We start from the raw sequence: 16,931 nt of genomic DNA on the forward strand, positions 1-16,931 counted from the left end.
GGTTCTGTCAGGTTCAAAGGAAGCTGCAAAGGTCCTTACATGGAACCACTTCTGTAGCTCATGGATTTTTTTTCCTTAACTAAAAACTAAACTACGTTAAACCACAACAGGACGATTGAAAATTGGCTTAGCTGCTGAGATAAAAGGGTTGAGATCAGCAGCACAAAGTCCAGCTGGAGGTCAGACATTGGTGGTGCATCCCTAGGATTGCTGCTAGGGCCAGTGCTGAGTGTAAGCATCTCCTGTAGAAGGGTGAATAAGCTGAATCCACACTCTTTTCAATGGTGTTCAGTGAAAAGAAATACACTGGACACAAACTGAAAAAAAGGAAAATTAATTTAAACATTAGAAAAAATTACAATAAAACCTTCTTTTTATGGTAAGATGATCAAGTGTTAGCACAGTTTGCCTCGATAGACTGTGAACTCAGTCTTTGGAAATACTCAAATCCTGACTGGGCATGACCCTGAGCAACCTGCTCTGGTTTGACCCAGCACAGAGCAGGGTGTTGGACTAAATGATCTCCAGACTTGCCCTTCAGCTGCAGCTATTCCCTGATTCTTACTCATCTTCCTTCCCTAATAAAAAAGTCACAACTTCATGCAACACATTTCTATAAAAGCTCTTTATAAAGCAGAATTTTCTGGTACATTCATGGTACATTCAGGACTGTTGGTGTGCTGGTATCAGACTACTCCTGGTTCCTATTTGCCCTCACATTGAAGACCACTTAACTTAAAATGATCAATTGCTCATACTGATTTAGCACTCTTTAGAATAATTTCATCACAGACTTTATTACACAAATTTGGGCACTTTCTTGACTGACACTTGTTGAAGTTTTTACCCAAATTAAAATCAAACTTGGTGGAAGTAAAATACCTTCTAGCATGTTCTTAGTTTAGGTTATAACAAGCTCCTGTTAGATCTGGGTTTGAGACTGCATTCCCAGTTTAATAGTAGACATAACCCAGTTTGTGCTTCACTGGCTCTTTTGGTAGGAATCTTCTTTGAGTTGTCCTGGATCATTGCTTTTTTTTGCTGACTTGAGTCATCAGTATAAAAGCTGGAGTTGATTCAGCTTCCCATTTCTTACCTGGCTGCTTACATCCAGTTGGCCTGGTTTAGTGTTCATTTACGTGTGCTTTGCTGGCAGTGTAAGGACTTGAATGACTTCAACCAAACACTTGTTCCTTTTCTGATGCCTTTTTTGTTCTTTTATGCTGAGTGTGTAGCAAACACCTCTGCTGTGGTTCCAGGTGGCAGGCCCAAACAATCAATCAAACTTTATCTGTACTCAGCAAACTTCAAGAACTGTTCTTTCCCTGATTCTGTGGCTGCAGGAATGTGTTTGACCAGCAGAGCCTCTGAGCTAAGCTGACCATGCACTTGGGTATCACGACTCCCACACTTTCTCCCAGGCTATTTCATTATTCAGCATTGCTGTTAAGCATATTCCCTGTGAATCATTGTGCCCTTGATTCTGGTGTATTGGAAGATATAAAATGGTGTGAGATAGGAATGTGCTCAGGGTTCTTTTTTCCCTTCTCCAACGCAATCGCTCTTATGCATTCATGCTGCTGTTTTACATTTCCGTTTCAAATTTATCGCCTTCTTTGCTCTGCATTTATTCCCTCCCACACTTAAAAATCCTTCAAATCACTCCTCTCTTTTTCTTTCCCACAGCAGTGCCAATCATCCTGTCCTGTTAACATTCCCACAGTCATCTTGGAGCTTGTTCTTCAATCACAGGAGTTATTCACTTCCTATGCCAGTCATCTTTCCTCTCTCACTCTCCTTACATTGTGCTGAAGTGTGGTGAAGTGACATAATCACTTCTCTTTCTTTACCTGGAAGTGTTCTTCTCCTGAAACCTGGGAAAGCAATGGGTTTTTCCAAATGCAAATCATGTTATCCTATGTGGGTTGTTGGTCCTGGTCAGTTTTTGGTCCAAGTCTTGATCTTTCATGCTTTGAAGACTTAGAGCCATTGGTGGATTTGTGAGTGCTGACCTGTTCATGAGTTGTCATGGGCCATGCGTGGGTTGTCATGAACGTGACAGATTAAATTGCTGCTAAAAATACAATTCAATAGGAGATATTCACAACCATCCCATGGATTGGTACTTCTGCTGTTGGCACTGAAGGGAGTGTTCTCTTCTGCACTTTGTTCTGCACCAATCCTGCATTCTCTGCATTAGCAATTTTCTGTTTGAAATTATTTATTATACGTGATCCCCCCTTCATTTATCTGAGATAAACCATATTAGACAAAAATCTATTAAAAATTCTCTTCAAAAAGAGTCCAACTTTAAACTTCTGCTGCTTTATTTTAGCATGCGGGTGTATGGATTGCAATGATCTCTTTCAAACACCTTCCAAACATCTGTTGAATTAGTGCAGGCTTGTGCTCACCTACCACATTTCTGCCTATATTTAAGAAAGCTATGTTTATGTTTGTCCAGTCGTGGGGTTTTATGAGTTGGTGACAACCCCAGGTTGAAATTTAGGGTTGTCCTAACCCCCTGCTTTTGATTTGAGGTGAAAGTTTCAGATGCTTATTGTTAGAATTTGTAAACAATGCACTAAAGCAAGAAAGCACCCAAATAGCGAGATCCCAAAAGTATTTAAGAGACAAGGTTAAATGGTTAGAAAACTTTATTCTGCAAAAACAGGATGTAGAGGGAACACAGGAGTCTCTTTTTCTAGTTCAGCCACTTTGAGTGGCTTTCCAGATTGCAGCAGATTCCGTACATTGATAAATGGAGGTCTGAGATAGTGGAAAGAAAGAAGCTTGGGTTTGCTTCTCTGTTATCTGCCATTTTGAAGACTAAAATCTCTGTCTGGGATCTGTTTGTTCTTTTCCTTTGAATTTAAAACTGCATGGACTTCAGGCCACTTTTATTTATGTAAGTTCTGCAGTGTTCTGTTACTTAACAAATTCTTGTTGTAAATACCAGTGACTTTGGCTTCCCATTTACCAAAGGAAGTAATACTTCAATTCCAGACAAAGCAAATTCTGTACAACTGAATTCTCCATCATTATTACACGTAAAGAGTTATGGACAGAAAATTATTGCATATTAAAAAAATATTCTATTATTGCTGCATGCAGCTGTCCTGTGGATTATACAATCACTGTTTGAGAATAATGACTTTTAAACAATAGAAAAAATACCTTTGTGTTCTTTTTCTGCCTTTTAAAATTTTGCTTTGAAAAAATGTTCCTTTCATCACCTTTTTCTCCAGAAGTACTGCTAAAATATTTCTTAACCTGTAATTCTGCCTACATTTTAGGAACTGCTGTTGGTTTTGAGCATTAAGCTTGCATAAATGTTTTACTTCAGAAATTTGTATAGTAGTAAATAATCCAGCAAAAATAATTATTTTGTGTTTATCCTGATAAATGGAAGAATTTAATTGGCAAATTGAAATACAGCAGTTGTAACTGGGGAATGGCTCAAAGGCATTAGAGGAAAAGTCAAAGATGTGGGCCATTAAAATTTAACTAATTTTTTTCTAGACTTAAATTGATGTTTAAAAAAATCCTAGCAGTGCCTTGAAGAGTCTCTGTGGCATGATTTTGTATTGGTAACTACTCTGTCTTCCAGAAAAGCTTTTGTAATCTGTACTTTCAAAATGCCCCATTCGTGGAAATAGCCAAGGTCAGATTCGACAGATTGCTCATTGCAGGGGGGTTGGAGAAGATGACCTTTAAAGGTCCCTCCTATGATCCTGTGATATTTAGTAGCTTTTGAACATTTATTTTACAGCTTTGTAACTAACTCTGCGTGTAAGTGGATGTTAATATAGAAACCTGTCTGTCTGTCATCCCCCTTTGCTTTACAGAAACAAGGCAGCAAGTTGGGGTTGGCTTTAGGGATGCCAGGATATGTGTCTTTATCAGTGAGTGTGGTTTCAGTCCCTGTGGGTTTGTGTTGCTGCCAGGGTGGGCTCAGTGTGAGCCCCTGTGGCTGCACAGTGCCCCTGCTCTGTGACCACTGCACTCCCTTGGCTTGTAGCCTCGGCAGCTGATGGGAGGCTTCTGGTGCTGAGCAAGGGGCTTTTTGTGTGCAAATTTCATATATTATGTCCATCACTGCAGTGAATGTCATGCCTTGAAGGCATCTTAGTACAGTCTGACATAGCAGACTGCCCTGAGACAATCTGAAACTTGCTATGTGAATTGTTTTATTGGGAAATCGGGTTCTTTTAAAAATCTGATCACTGTATATGGCCTGGTCCCTGTCCCTTCAGAAATTTGGCTGCCTTGTGTATGTATGTAAAATACTTTGTAAATGGCAACCAGACATTGCCATCACATTTTAAGATTTATAAGGACATTGACATAACAGAAATCAGTAGCTCTTTCAGTTGCTCTGTCCAAAAGATAAGGCACTATTTTCTTTGTTTAAGTTGTAATTCAGTTGCCTTCAAGGAATGTCTCTTGGTTCATGGCTGTCTGCAGTTGGCTCCTTGTGTCCCAGAAACACAAACGTGCTTGAGACACACTGAGATTTGTTCCTAATCTAAATTCCTGCTTCAGCTGCAGGGCTTATCCTTGCCATGAGAAGGGGTTGCTATCACTGGATGTCATCCAATGTTAGAACTCTCTTTAGCATGCTTTAATGCTAATTTAAAGAGTTGTGACCTTCTTGTGTTACACACATTTTGGAGCATGAATTTCATGTTGTTTGACTTGATGAAATCATGGAATGAAACAAAGCAGTTCCAAGTGTTCCTTTGAGGGAGCAGGTGGTACAGCCAAGGTGCCTCTTGCTGTGTGTTGTAAAATCTGAGCCTAAATTTATCTCTGTGGCCTGAGAAAATTGTAATATAGTTGGTGGGATCTCCAGTGAGCTGAAGTAGGATTTTGCTTGTCCATCTCAAGTTGAAGGATGAATATGAAGTTCTGACTGTAAAATCTCAGTTTATGACTAAAATGCATAGATACTACCTTAGAAATTCATAATAAATTACAAATTAATACTTGAATCTTTTTTGTCTTTTCAACAATGAAGAAGCAATCAGCTCTCTATAGTAAGCTCTGCTTGCTGCAAGGAAAAAGAAAGTGTTCAAACAAATTTGTATTTTGTGGTAAACATTAGTATGGAACACCTCACATCAAAGAGCACAAGGTGGAGAGGACTGGAGTTTTTTAGTCAGATATTTTTTCCCGCTTAACTGAGATACTCTGCACTGTATAAAAATGAGGCTATTGAATTAACTCTTTCATGGTTGAAATTTTTGAGTGCTTCAGTGCTTCATTGTCCATTCATAGCTTATTTGCATTGTTCTACTTTAATTGAATGAAGAGAAAATTAAGTGGTCTATAGCTAGGTGATAAGCTTTTAATTGAAGTTGTATCCATAATTCTGTGAATTGATTCATGTGACCAGAATGGAATAATACTATGAAATTGTGTTAATAGAGTGCAGAAATAATTAGCAAATATAAGATAAATCACCAATAAATATTCTCAGATAATTTAATGAGCTTACTTGTGAAGAAGTACAAACAACTAAATATGCATTACTTGGTGCTGAGGTGAAGGCAGCTGTGATAAGGTTGTGAGCAAAAGTCAGAGCAGAATTAACTGGGCACAAGTGGTCATGAATAGGAATGCAGAACTGAGTAGGAGGTAAAGTCACTGTGTACTAACAGATAATCTGAACTACCATTTATGTTGAAGACTTCCCTCATTTGGATGTATAAATCTGTGTTGGACAATGTGATAGATGGACTGGGCTGCAGAGTACAACTCCCAGCAGATTATCAGGTCTGCATCTGTGTATCTGGACATGCACAAGTCAAAGGCAGTTGCTGTGGGACTAAAGTTATGACTTCATAAAAGTTTTACTTCACAGTTTCTGAGTTCCAGTGATTATATGGGGTTTTGGCCTTTGCGTTTGGAATGTTTTAATACAGTTTAAAAAAACCCCAACAGATTGAACAGGTCCATTAGGCTCTAGAAAGTATTGATTGATAAAGCGTGGCTGGAACTGGCGGCAACTAAAAGATCTTAAACGTGATCAACAATACCAGCACAGATGTGGGACTGTTGCATGCTGCTGGGTCTCAAAGCCAAGCTTAGAGTATTCCTGAAAGACTTACTTACCTGGAGTAACTGCAGGTGTGGTTTAGGAATCAGTGCTAGATCCCAAATGTGTGCAGCCACTTAATGTGAAATCTGCAGATAATTAACCAGCATATTCCTAAAGTTCAACAAGTTCATAAGCTGGGTTTGCATAGGTGTGAAGTGACCAGAAGATTATAAGAAGCTATGGAAGAATAAAAAACTAGAGGATGAGAAAGTCTTGTTTCTAAGAAAACAAGAAACTTCACAGAACTCCACAGAAGCAGTTATTTCTGATTTCTCTGGTTTTGATAGGGGCTTCTGATTAAAACTGAAGTACTTAAAGTAAAATGAACAAAAGCCCCCCAAAAACAACCAAACAACCTACAAATAAACCCTACTCTAAGGTAACAGCTGAAGTTGCTGTAGGTTAGTTGGAGCCAATATTTATGTTCTCCCCCTTCTGCCTTTGGCTTTCCTAAACCTTTTATCCTTTTCTACTTTCCTATCAAAAGTAGAATGAGTTGGAATTTTTGTATGGAAATGTTCTGCTGCTGGAAGATGCTTTGGTTTGGGGAGTATCATGCATCTGGGTTTCTTGTTTGAAGCTCCATGTTTCAGAAGGAAGCTGTCTGTTTAAATATAGATCAGTTGCTTTGAAATAAGATCAATTTTCTGTCACTCACTTGTACTTTAATGTATTTGCTATTTAATTATTGTCAATTTAATATTGACAATGCAGTGTCAAGCTCTTTTATATTAGAGAGTGGACCAACATTCTAGAATAACTAAATGGTTTGAAACTGTTTTAAATACCTTCTGAAACCACACTGATATATATATGAAATGCCTGTATAGGAACTAGTTCTGCTTCAATTTTTAAATTGTTTTATTTTGTGGATATCTCTTTAGAGCTGTATCACACAAAATATGGAGATACTGAGTAAACTGAGAGTTCAAAACATAGGAACAGAACTGATTCTGGTCCTTTTCTGGGCTGGGTCAATGGAAGACTGTTTCCTGAGTTCTAGTTAGGAAAATAAGTTTGGGTTTTAGGGAGGGGAAGAGGGGGAAACTAAATCTGATCTGTCTTCAAATAAGATACAGGCTCTGAAATGGCCCATGATGGTCTCTTTCTTCTGTTTGTGAAATCAATGAAATCAGTCTTGTAAGGAGAAACTAGGATAAATCTATTTTATAAATACATTACAAGTGCACTAATATCTTAGAATTACTCAGGTTTCTTTCTTTTTTTCTTATTCACTTTAGAGCCACTGGAATCTTTATACCTGACATTTAGGTCTCATTGTATCTAATCTCCATCTGTCTTTCGAACATAAATAAAACAATAATAGCAGAGGATTTATGGAAATAGAAAATAGAGTCACTTGTAATGAAGACAAGAAGCATTATTTGTATATGGCAAATTTTAAGTATCAACACCTTGTTTTTGTCTGCAGTTTAATCTGTGGATTACTAGAAGAGACTATTTGTTTTAAAGTGTTGCAGTAAAATAAATCCCACCCTATAATATCAGGATAAAATAGCAATTACGTAAGAAATCTATTATTCATTGCTTCATTATTTGCTGTCTGACTGCATGCTGTTTGACAGTGGGCTTTATCCTCTCTCCTTTTTTTCCCCCTTTGAACTGGGCTGCTTTTGCTGGCTTGGCAGTAAAGGCTGTTTTCTCTCAGCACTGCCATTAAATCTCTCACCTGCGTGTCCTGTGCAGAGCTGCAGTTGAGAGATAAGGTTGGTCTCTCTCACAGCAGTGAGCATTGGTATTCCAGGCTCTTCTTTCAAGGGCATTTTGCTGTGATGAAGCGTCTGAAATGACAAGGAAAACATACAGGCATGTTAAATACCCTTGCTACTCTGAGACAAGTAAAGGTAAATGGAAATTATTTTAAAATACATTTTGAAGCTGTTAACAGAGCTTGTGGATAACAGCAAATCACAGTTTTAGGCAGGAGCATTACAGACCAATTCCAACTGGCATCATCCATTAAATGACAAATAGTAATGGAGAGTCCTTGTCCTGCCCAGATTACACTTAAAATCTAAATAAAACACAAAGCTCTGAGCCATTCTGAATGTGTGTTCCTGCATGCTCTTCACCCAAGGTCACAAAGGTAGTTCTTGTGAAGAATTGAATCCATTTCTTCAGTGTGTTATTCCTGTGACAGCCCCTGAGCACCTCCATCTTCCCACTGGGAACTGGGGGAGATACTTGGGATTTCAGTTTCCTGCAGCTGTCAGAGCACTGGCCTGGCATCCTCTGTGTGTGTGAATCTTGTACAGAATCCCTATGGGACCTGGGTTTAATTCTGTTTTCAAGTACTGCAAGAATAAATATATTTTGTAGTCTTCAGTCATTATAACTTTTATAAAATTAAAGACAGAATAAAAATCTGTTTTACATGTGCTCATTAATATTGGGTGCATTAATAGAGCAGGTATCACCATTCCTATCTTGCTGTTGGAGAAACTGAGGAACAGTGATAACTTTATGTGTAGGATTCCGTTATAGATTAGCACTTAAATTACAGCATCACTTTATACATCTGTACATATGTGCTAGATGCTTATGTTTCTGTTGTAGTTGCTGGAAATCTCATTAGCAGTCAGAGGCTGGAGAGAAATTCAGTCCATCCTAAACTACACAGCAAGTGATTGATCAGCAAAATCCCACTCTAGTAGTCCGTGGAGTACGTTGAACAGGGAGTGTGTTGAACAGTTGCCCAAATAATAAGTGCTAATTTAAATATCTTAAAGAATCTCTTGGTGTCTCTGGCTGATGGTTCAGAGGAGGGTGATTTCCAGAGGTCCTGGATCATGTCTGTCAAGCCTGTATGTTCTTGGATACCCTTAGGTATCTCCCATTGCATTAGCTATCCATGCTGGAGCAATGAAATTAATTCCCAAATCTGTTGCTTATACTGGCAATGTGTGTACCAGCATGTGGGGATCTATGTTTAGTTCTCTTAATTTGAAACCTGTGGAATTTATCAATGATCTTGTGTAGCTAGGCTGCAAATAAATTCAGCTTACACTGCAGAGTTATGATCTTCTTCTGTTGCCAGGATTCATGTGTGTGTTATGTATTCTGTAGGTGGTCATGGGTTCACCAGATGAATCAAGGATGTCTTGACTCCTGAACTGCAGCAGTTTATTTTACCAGAGAGAGAGAGGATTGCAATTTGGGACCATAACAGTTGTTTTCCTGTGTGGATCTGGCACAGAAAAGGATTTGTAACCGTTCTGAGTTGACAGAAGACACACGCACAGATTTCCACCCCCTCACACCTCCCTGAATTTACTTGGAAGCAAAGGACTATGAATGGTACAGCCACGTTAAAATAATTGAGCAGCTCTGACTCACAGTTGCAGCTTGTGTGGAGCTAAATGAGACAGCAGAGTGATGCTGCCTGACACTTGTTTATGCAGTCACTGAAGTGTTCTCCCACCGTGTGCAGGCCTTTGAGTTGTTTGGTATTATCTTTATTAAAGAGGGAGAAATCCTTCATAATGCTGATGATTTGTTTTATTTTCTTGGATGCCCTCAGATCCCGAGACCTAGAAACATGACTGACAGAAAATTATTGCCTACAGAAAAGCAAAATATCACTTAAAATGCAGAAAAGCTGCCTTTCATGAAAGCAAAGCCAGCCAAGGCATTTTCTAAAATCAAAAGTCTCTGCATGTAAGAGGAACTTACTGATTTAGGATTATTCTAAATTGAACTTTTGTCTGGTCAAGATTCTGTGTCTTTAAAAATGTTCATAGGAATGATTATTTATTATGAGAAGAGAAGGGGTGAATTGGTGTCCTTTTTTTTTGCCACAATTGATGCCAGTTTAAGATTTGTAGAAACTTTAGCTTGGGGTCAGACTCATTGTGGGAAAATCAGTGGGTTTGTAGCTGTTGGATCATTCAGTGTTCCTTATTCACTGCAAATGACAGCTAAATATTCTCTTTAAAATATACACTTCCAAGCAGTTTGATGGCTATTCAGTCTGCTGGTGTGTTCCTCTGGCTGGATTTGTCTGGTGCTTCCATTGTTTTGGAGGTAATTGACCTTAGCACAAGCCAATGCTCACTGCATTTAAAAAAAAAATAAATTCTTTCTATGGGTGAGCTGAACCCTGCCCAGTCTTCAGTGTTCTGTTTTCTTTATGTCCTTGTGAAACACCTCTTTGAAGGAGCTAACTTTGCCCCTGAAGAATGTTTGTGGTTGGCCTTTTTATCTTCTGCTGTAGACAAAGAAATTGGAAGAACCGTCTTCTTTTTCTGGATTTTTTTTTCCAGGGCCGTCTTACATTTCTAAATGTTTATGTGGTTTTGAAACTATTTATAATTTATATTCCCGTTAAAAATGAGATTATATTTGTAAAAGTATGTTACTGCTGACAGGTAGGAGCATGGTTTAAATGCTGTTTACTTGTGTAGTAGGCTGAACAAGATCGATAGAGATGCACATCATTAAAAGCACTTCAATCAGCCGTAATGTGAATCCATTCCCAGTGTTCCATTCAGCCCTCAATGGGTCATTGATGGAGGCCTCCTTTTTATTTTTCTGGATTTGTACATTGACCTAGAAAGGTTTGCACCTGCAAGCAGAGCTGCTGCAGAAATAACCCCTCTAGTAGCAGTGATAACAAGCACAAGCTTCAGCCATAGAGCAGAACAGTCAGGATCTGAATTTGGCTGCTGGGTTTGGTTACCACGTGGCTGATGTTACTGTGAGGTCCAGAGCCAGTGAAGTTGCCCTAAGGCTAAATCAGTTGTAGTTTGCTTGCAAAAGGAGGGTCAAGATTTGCAGCAGTTGTTTTAATGACTTGAGAGTTGAGCTTGAAAATCTTAAATCTGTGGTGCTGCTCATGTGTGTTAAGCTGAGGCACAGCTGGAACTACAGGAGGAAAACAACTCCTCACACAAGAGTAAAGGCTGTGCTGTTCCAGGAGCTGTCCAGATCCAGAATGGAAGATTCCTGGCTGGAACGGCATGGCTTTTATTTTCCTTCTGGTTGAGGAAATGAAAATATAAAAGCTGATGAAAATACGAGACCTGATCTTTAAGTGTTAATCATCGGAGTCTAGTGATGCTGTGGGGTTACTGTGGTGCTTGTGAAGGAACAATGGAATATTGCTCTGAGTTCTAGAACCTGTCTGATGTCTATCTGTGTAACTGTGAAAATTTGGTATTTCCATGCTCAGCCTGATTGTACAAATGAGCCTCAGCTGCTCCCAAATTCAGCCCCCTGAGATATTCACAGTAGTGAGTAGTGCCCCTTGAATTCCATGCAAAACTGTTGCTATGGACAAACATTAAAACAAACTAAGAAGCTTTTGAGTAACTGTTCAAAACTCTCCACTTTCTGTTCTCAGAATTTATGGTCATGGTCTTAAACCCCATATAAAATTGGTGAGGGATGGCAGTAGAGTTACATACTGGTACCAGTTTGTGATCTAGAGAACCTTCTGTACAATGCTGAAGTGCAAGTCTATCTATATCAATTTCTGTTTACTAAATATAATATTTAAAATATTCATGAAACATGGCTTCATTTTTTCTTGGGAGTATGGAGAACTGCAATTAACAAGACCATCTAGAGACATAGTTAAGAAATTTTTTGACAGAAATTGAAATACTTTTTTCTTTAAATTTGGATGAAAAGCAAGTCTCCTGAACTGGAGAAATAAGTCAATATTAACCAATTTTAAAGTATTCAATAATAAATTTTTCATTAACATTAGGTGAGACTACAAGGAATTGTGGAGTGCCCTGAAAAAAAAACCATTCACACAGTAATCTGTCTTGATTTCAAATGAGAAATGAGCAGGAGCAAATAGAATATGACATATATTCAAAGATATTAGCTGGGGTACTCAAAAGCTTTATAGAGTTCTTCTGTTAGGTAATCTTTGTTTTCAAGAGGCAAAACCAACTAGGTTATCTTTGTAAAGAGCTCACTAAAATACCCTAGTGGGCTAGAGTGATTTTTAAGGGGAAAAATTAGGTTATACTTTGGAATAGGCAAGAAAAAGCAAGAAATGAAAGAAATTGTGATCTCAGTAAGGTTGCCATATTCAGATGAAGTGGAAAAATTGCAGTGATTCTCTTTTGAAAGGAGATTAACAGTGGATGTGCAGGAATAATCATGAAGTGGAACAGATCAGTTTGCACATCAGGTGCCAGTTTTCATAAGAACATTCAGGCTATTGAAATTGATAGGTGGAAGTTTTTAAAGAAGAAAGGAAGAAAATAACTGCAGAACTATCCAGTGTAGCTCTATAACGTAAGATAATTTTTCCATCACTGCTGTGGAACCACACTCAGGCCAGGCATCACCCTCACTCTGGATGCCTTTATGGACCTCAGAGACCATCATCATCTGGTTCTTGATCTTTTCCTTTCCCAAATGCTTGTTTTGTTTTCATCCTGTTGGTCCATCACTTTTATAACTTTCATAAGACTCAGACACGACTCATCTTTGCTTTCAATGTTTCCTTCCAGCTCTTTGGTAGCCCTTACTGGCTTCTCGCTTTTCTGATGCTCTGATTTTTCCCTTGCTGTCTGCCTGCTACTTCAATCAGGCCTTCATGGCTTTTTTTCTCTTTTAGCACGTACATATTATATTCAGATATACAAATAAAAGGTCCTATAAACACTCCCAAAAATGTTAACTTCAAAATATTTCTTAAAAATGGTTTCCTGTGGTTTATGAAAAATCTTGACAGTGATAAGTGACCAGTGCACAAAGGAATTGATAATTGTGACAAACAATATTGATTCATTTTCTGCCTTCTGCTGCCCTATCCATTTCTGTTGGTCTCTATAGTCTGGGTTTGTAAAATATTTAGTGCTGGGATAGGATTTTGTCCTGGCTGTGGATCTTAGTTTGTGATTACTGCTGGGGAGGTTCCTATAAATGCAAGTTGAAAAGTGGGAAAATTATTTAATAGAACTTGAAAAAGAATACTCTGGTAAGAGATACTGACTTATCTGTCTCAGCATCTAATGTCACTGCCCTGTCACAGTAAAGAATTTGCTCCTAACACCTAATGTTAGTATAATTAGGAGTTTATCTGTGGGTGAAGTGGAAGTAAGCAGAGCAGTCTCTTACACTGAGCCATAAGCAGCTCCTAGGTTCATACCAGTAGTTAAATATTTAATTCTCCTTATTAATCTGACATATCCATAAATGCCAATTCTAGGCCTACAACAATTAATAGTAATTTATGTCTCATGAGAATGAAATGGTAGAGGAAAAATAATGGTGCCAGTCTGGGATAAAGATCATTTTAGAAGTCCCAGACATGTAGATATTTTATTTCTATCATTAAAAAAATGATAAAACTTGCAAAGAATAAACTGATCACTGAGTCAGCAGGTGTAAAGCATCTTCACTTGTACTTGTTTCTTTTGTTGAATTCTGTTCTATTTGTGAAGGGTTAACCCTTAGGATGGATGGTGTAAAGTTTGCCCAGTGTGAAGTCCTAATTTCAAGGAAATTTTCATGTTCTGTTCTTTGAAAGGGTATTGACTTCCAAATCACACACAGACATGCCTCTGATCTTCCTGGGGATGAGTCACAGTGCAACGTGGATGCGAAGCACTGGCATCAAATTTGCAGTGTGTTGATCGCTGCTGGTGACAGGACAAGATGTTCTCTAATCCCGTGTGTGGGGTTGTAGAGTGTGCTTTATTAAAAAAGAGGACTTTGAGCTATTAAAACCAGAGGGCTGAGATTTTGTTGATTTGAGGGTTTTTTTATGAGTGCTCTGCCGTAGATTTTCAAGTACAGTGAAGTCACAAATGTTACCTTGAGATTAGTGGCTTTAAATGCTGGGTTAATTTACACACAGAGTGGAGCTTTCAGTGTCAGGCGATCTCTTTTATTTTTTTATTTTCTTGCCACCATAAGCACTCAGCTGAAACAACAGCTATGACTCAGTTGACAGTGAACGCTGCTTGAATTGATTTAGTCCGGGTTCAGATTTAGCACATAATCATGTTCAATTTGATCCACTGTGCTGCCTAGAGATAAAAGGGTTGAAAAAATAGATTTAGCTTATGTCAGTCTTTGTGGTGATGTCATTGCCATGAGAGATGGAATAGCGCTGTTACTATGCTGTGCCTGCTCAGTTGGTGGGTGTACGGGGGACAGGCAACCAGCAACTCACTTTAAGTGCACAGAGCTCGTGTTGGAGGCTTGCAGGCATTGCCAGCGCTGAAACTGAATCTTGGACTGTTCAATTGCAGTACTGAAGATTTTTTTTTTAATTCTTTTGTTGTTTTCTTGCATCGTTTGTGACTCTGAGCTTGCCTAACTCAGTGTACAAAGGCGGGGGATGCCAGCGCGTAGCATGGACTGTGATGTTTCCACTCTGGTTGCCTGTGGGGTTGATGTGGAGGTTTTTGCCAGCCAAGAGGTTAAGGTATGCGCCTGCAATCCTTTTGTTGCTTCTTAGAAAAGCCTTTGGGAGCAATAAGCATTTGTATGTAGCAATTGACAATAAGGGGGCAGATGAGATTCTGCTGCGGTGGTAAAAGAAACGCAGTTTAAAAAATCTGTTAATTAAGGGAGAGAAATATGGGAAAGGAAACGTGTCTGCTTTTTACTGTGTTTTGATAAGCTGAAAGAATAGCCTGGTGTTTACTCTTTAATGATGTAAGAAATGGGTTATATAACTGACATCTGTGCATATGCATGTTTCATATTCATATAAAAATCTTTCATTGTTAATTTTGTCAAGTTATTTTTAGTCCAGTGTCACTTTTTCGATCAGCCTTGCCATAAATGTTATTTATTGATGTTGATAACCTTCAGATATCTTTACTCAGTTGAACAGTAGCTGTTTCTTTCCTTCACATTCAAATCAAATATGCAAACATAAATTTTTTGTGAAGGGCTAAAAGTTTGTAGTAAGTATCTTTGTGCATCTGCAGTGTAACAGAACACAAAAAGTTATGCATCTTGCATATCATATGCATACCTGAAAAACAATGCTTAAATCTAAGGCTTGATATTCAGGGCTTGTAGTCTCTTAATTAGACAACTGCTGTAGAAAAGTCATTGTGTGTAATTGCTTACTGTTGAAATCAATTATCTTTTCCATTTATTCTCATATTATTGCAAGAAAATCACTGCAAATTAAGTTTGAAAGAGGAATTCTAAGTATTTCACAGATCATCTGAAAGAGCTCACAGATGTAATACAGTGATATTCAGCAGTTTATAAAGGACAAAGGTACGGACAAAATTAGTTTCTAATCTGATGGTTCTTAGTATTGAAAGACTGGAATTGGGTAAAAAGTATTTGCAAATTGGAGGTCAAATTTTGAACCTCTGCTCTGTTTGGTTCTGAGTCAAACATTGAAGCCACTGGAAATAAAACTGCTTTGATTTGCAAGAAGCTCTGATGATTTTTATTTGCCTGTTAGTCTGTTAATGTGTGAGATCATTTATACTTTATACGCATGCTTTTGTGTTGCCATCAAGAGATTCTTCTTAATTCAAGAAGCTTTTTCTTAACAGTTTAATAGTGAATTTAGAGATGAAAAAGTGAGTAATTCAGAGGAATGATTCAGGTGAGGAGTCTTGCCTGCACTGGGACTTGTTTCTTGTATTATTTTGAAGTAGTAAAATGAAATGCTTATCTGCTTATTCATTTTTCTTTTATTTTCTTTTTTTTTCTCTTTTTTTTTTTTCACTTGAGAGCATTTTCTTTTAACATGTAGGATTTACACCTGCATTGATATGATCTTGTACCTTGGTCTTTTTGTGTCTGGTCCATCTTAGATGTAAGACCATGCAAGAAATTAAAGTAGTAGTGAGCTTCTTGTATCCTGATGCTGCTCATATGTCAGTAGCAGTGCAAAAGCAAAATTCTGACTAACATAAATCAGCAGAAAGCATTCCGTGACTTAGGTAAGATTTAGATTACCCTGATTTAAGCTGTAGCATCTATAAAGTGTGGGCCAGGAGTATAAGAGAACAAAAGGGTTACAGAGACATTACAGGAATTGTAACCCTTTTGTGTTACTTGGACTTTCTGTATCTTATTTGCTTTGGTTGAAATTGCCCTGTTTTGCTTTTTTTTCCCCCTTATGTTAGAATTAAAATGTTGATTGCAAAGACTTTGGGTATATTTACAGTGGGGACTGCACTGCAGACTGCACTGCAGCTTAGAAACGCAAAGTCTGCTTGGAAGTTGCCTGGGTGAGCAGCTTGTGCTCCATGACCCACAGCTCACTGCAGCTCCTTTCCAATGGGTTTGTCCCCAAATTCTCCTCTGGAGGCTGTGGCCAGCTCTGTGCTCATCCCCAGGCTCCCCATGCAGCAGCCTGCAGTGTGGGCATCCTCCTTGTGAAAGTTTCACTGCTGCTGATAATTTAAAGCTGGAGATACTTACTGCTCTTTGCTCACTTCCAGGAGAATTGCAGGGAAAAATACAGTATGACATTTTTTTTCTTCTTTTCTTTTTGTATGCAAAAGGGTTCACTTCAAAGTGAGGTTTTTTGGTGAAAGTGTGGTCGCAGCATAGAAAAGTTTATGTTGACTTTGATAGGATGAGGAACAGATTTAGGGTTAAAAAGGAAGGAGGCTGTTGCTGAGAAGAGATGGGTGTGGAAGTTGAAGAGCAAAAGCAAGTGCAGAATTCCTGTCTTCTCCACCCTCCACCCACCCTGTTAGTAGCCCTCTGCCCAGCCCTTTTGTTGGTCAGCCTGAAGGCACAGGTGGCATTGACAACTGAAGTCCAGGCTACTGTCACTTCTCCAGTAGAAGGGTTTATTGCAGGGGATCTTCTCCCTGGGTAAAGGGAATGTTCCCTCAGTGGTAGAACAGAT

At 38.5% G+C, this 16,931-nt stretch overlaps 1 protein-coding gene across 2 annotated transcripts in view; it reads left to right on the forward strand.

The window, feature by feature from the left end:
• Positions 1-16,931, forward strand: part of RCAN2 (regulator of calcineurin 2) — an 84,594-nt gene that overhangs the window by 27,874 nt on the left and 39,789 nt on the right. Inside the window, exon 1 of one of the 2 annotated variants that reach the window (XM_059469645.1) lies at positions 14,243-14,519. The exons of the other annotated variant lie outside the window; for it this stretch is intronic. Within the exon in view, the coding sequence (XP_059325628.1) occupies positions 14,433-14,519 (87 nt within the window). The 5' untranslated portion in view covers positions 14,243-14,432. Of the gene's footprint in view, positions 1-14,242; positions 14,520-16,931 lie in introns of those variants that run through there. 2 annotated transcript variants of the gene reach the window in all.

Source organism: Ammospiza nelsoni, chromosome 3, assembly GCF_027579445.1.
Source record: "Ammospiza nelsoni isolate bAmmNel1 chromosome 3, bAmmNel1.pri, whole genome shotgun sequence".
NCBI lineage: Eukaryota > Metazoa > Chordata > Aves > Passeriformes > Passerellidae > Ammospiza > Ammospiza nelsoni.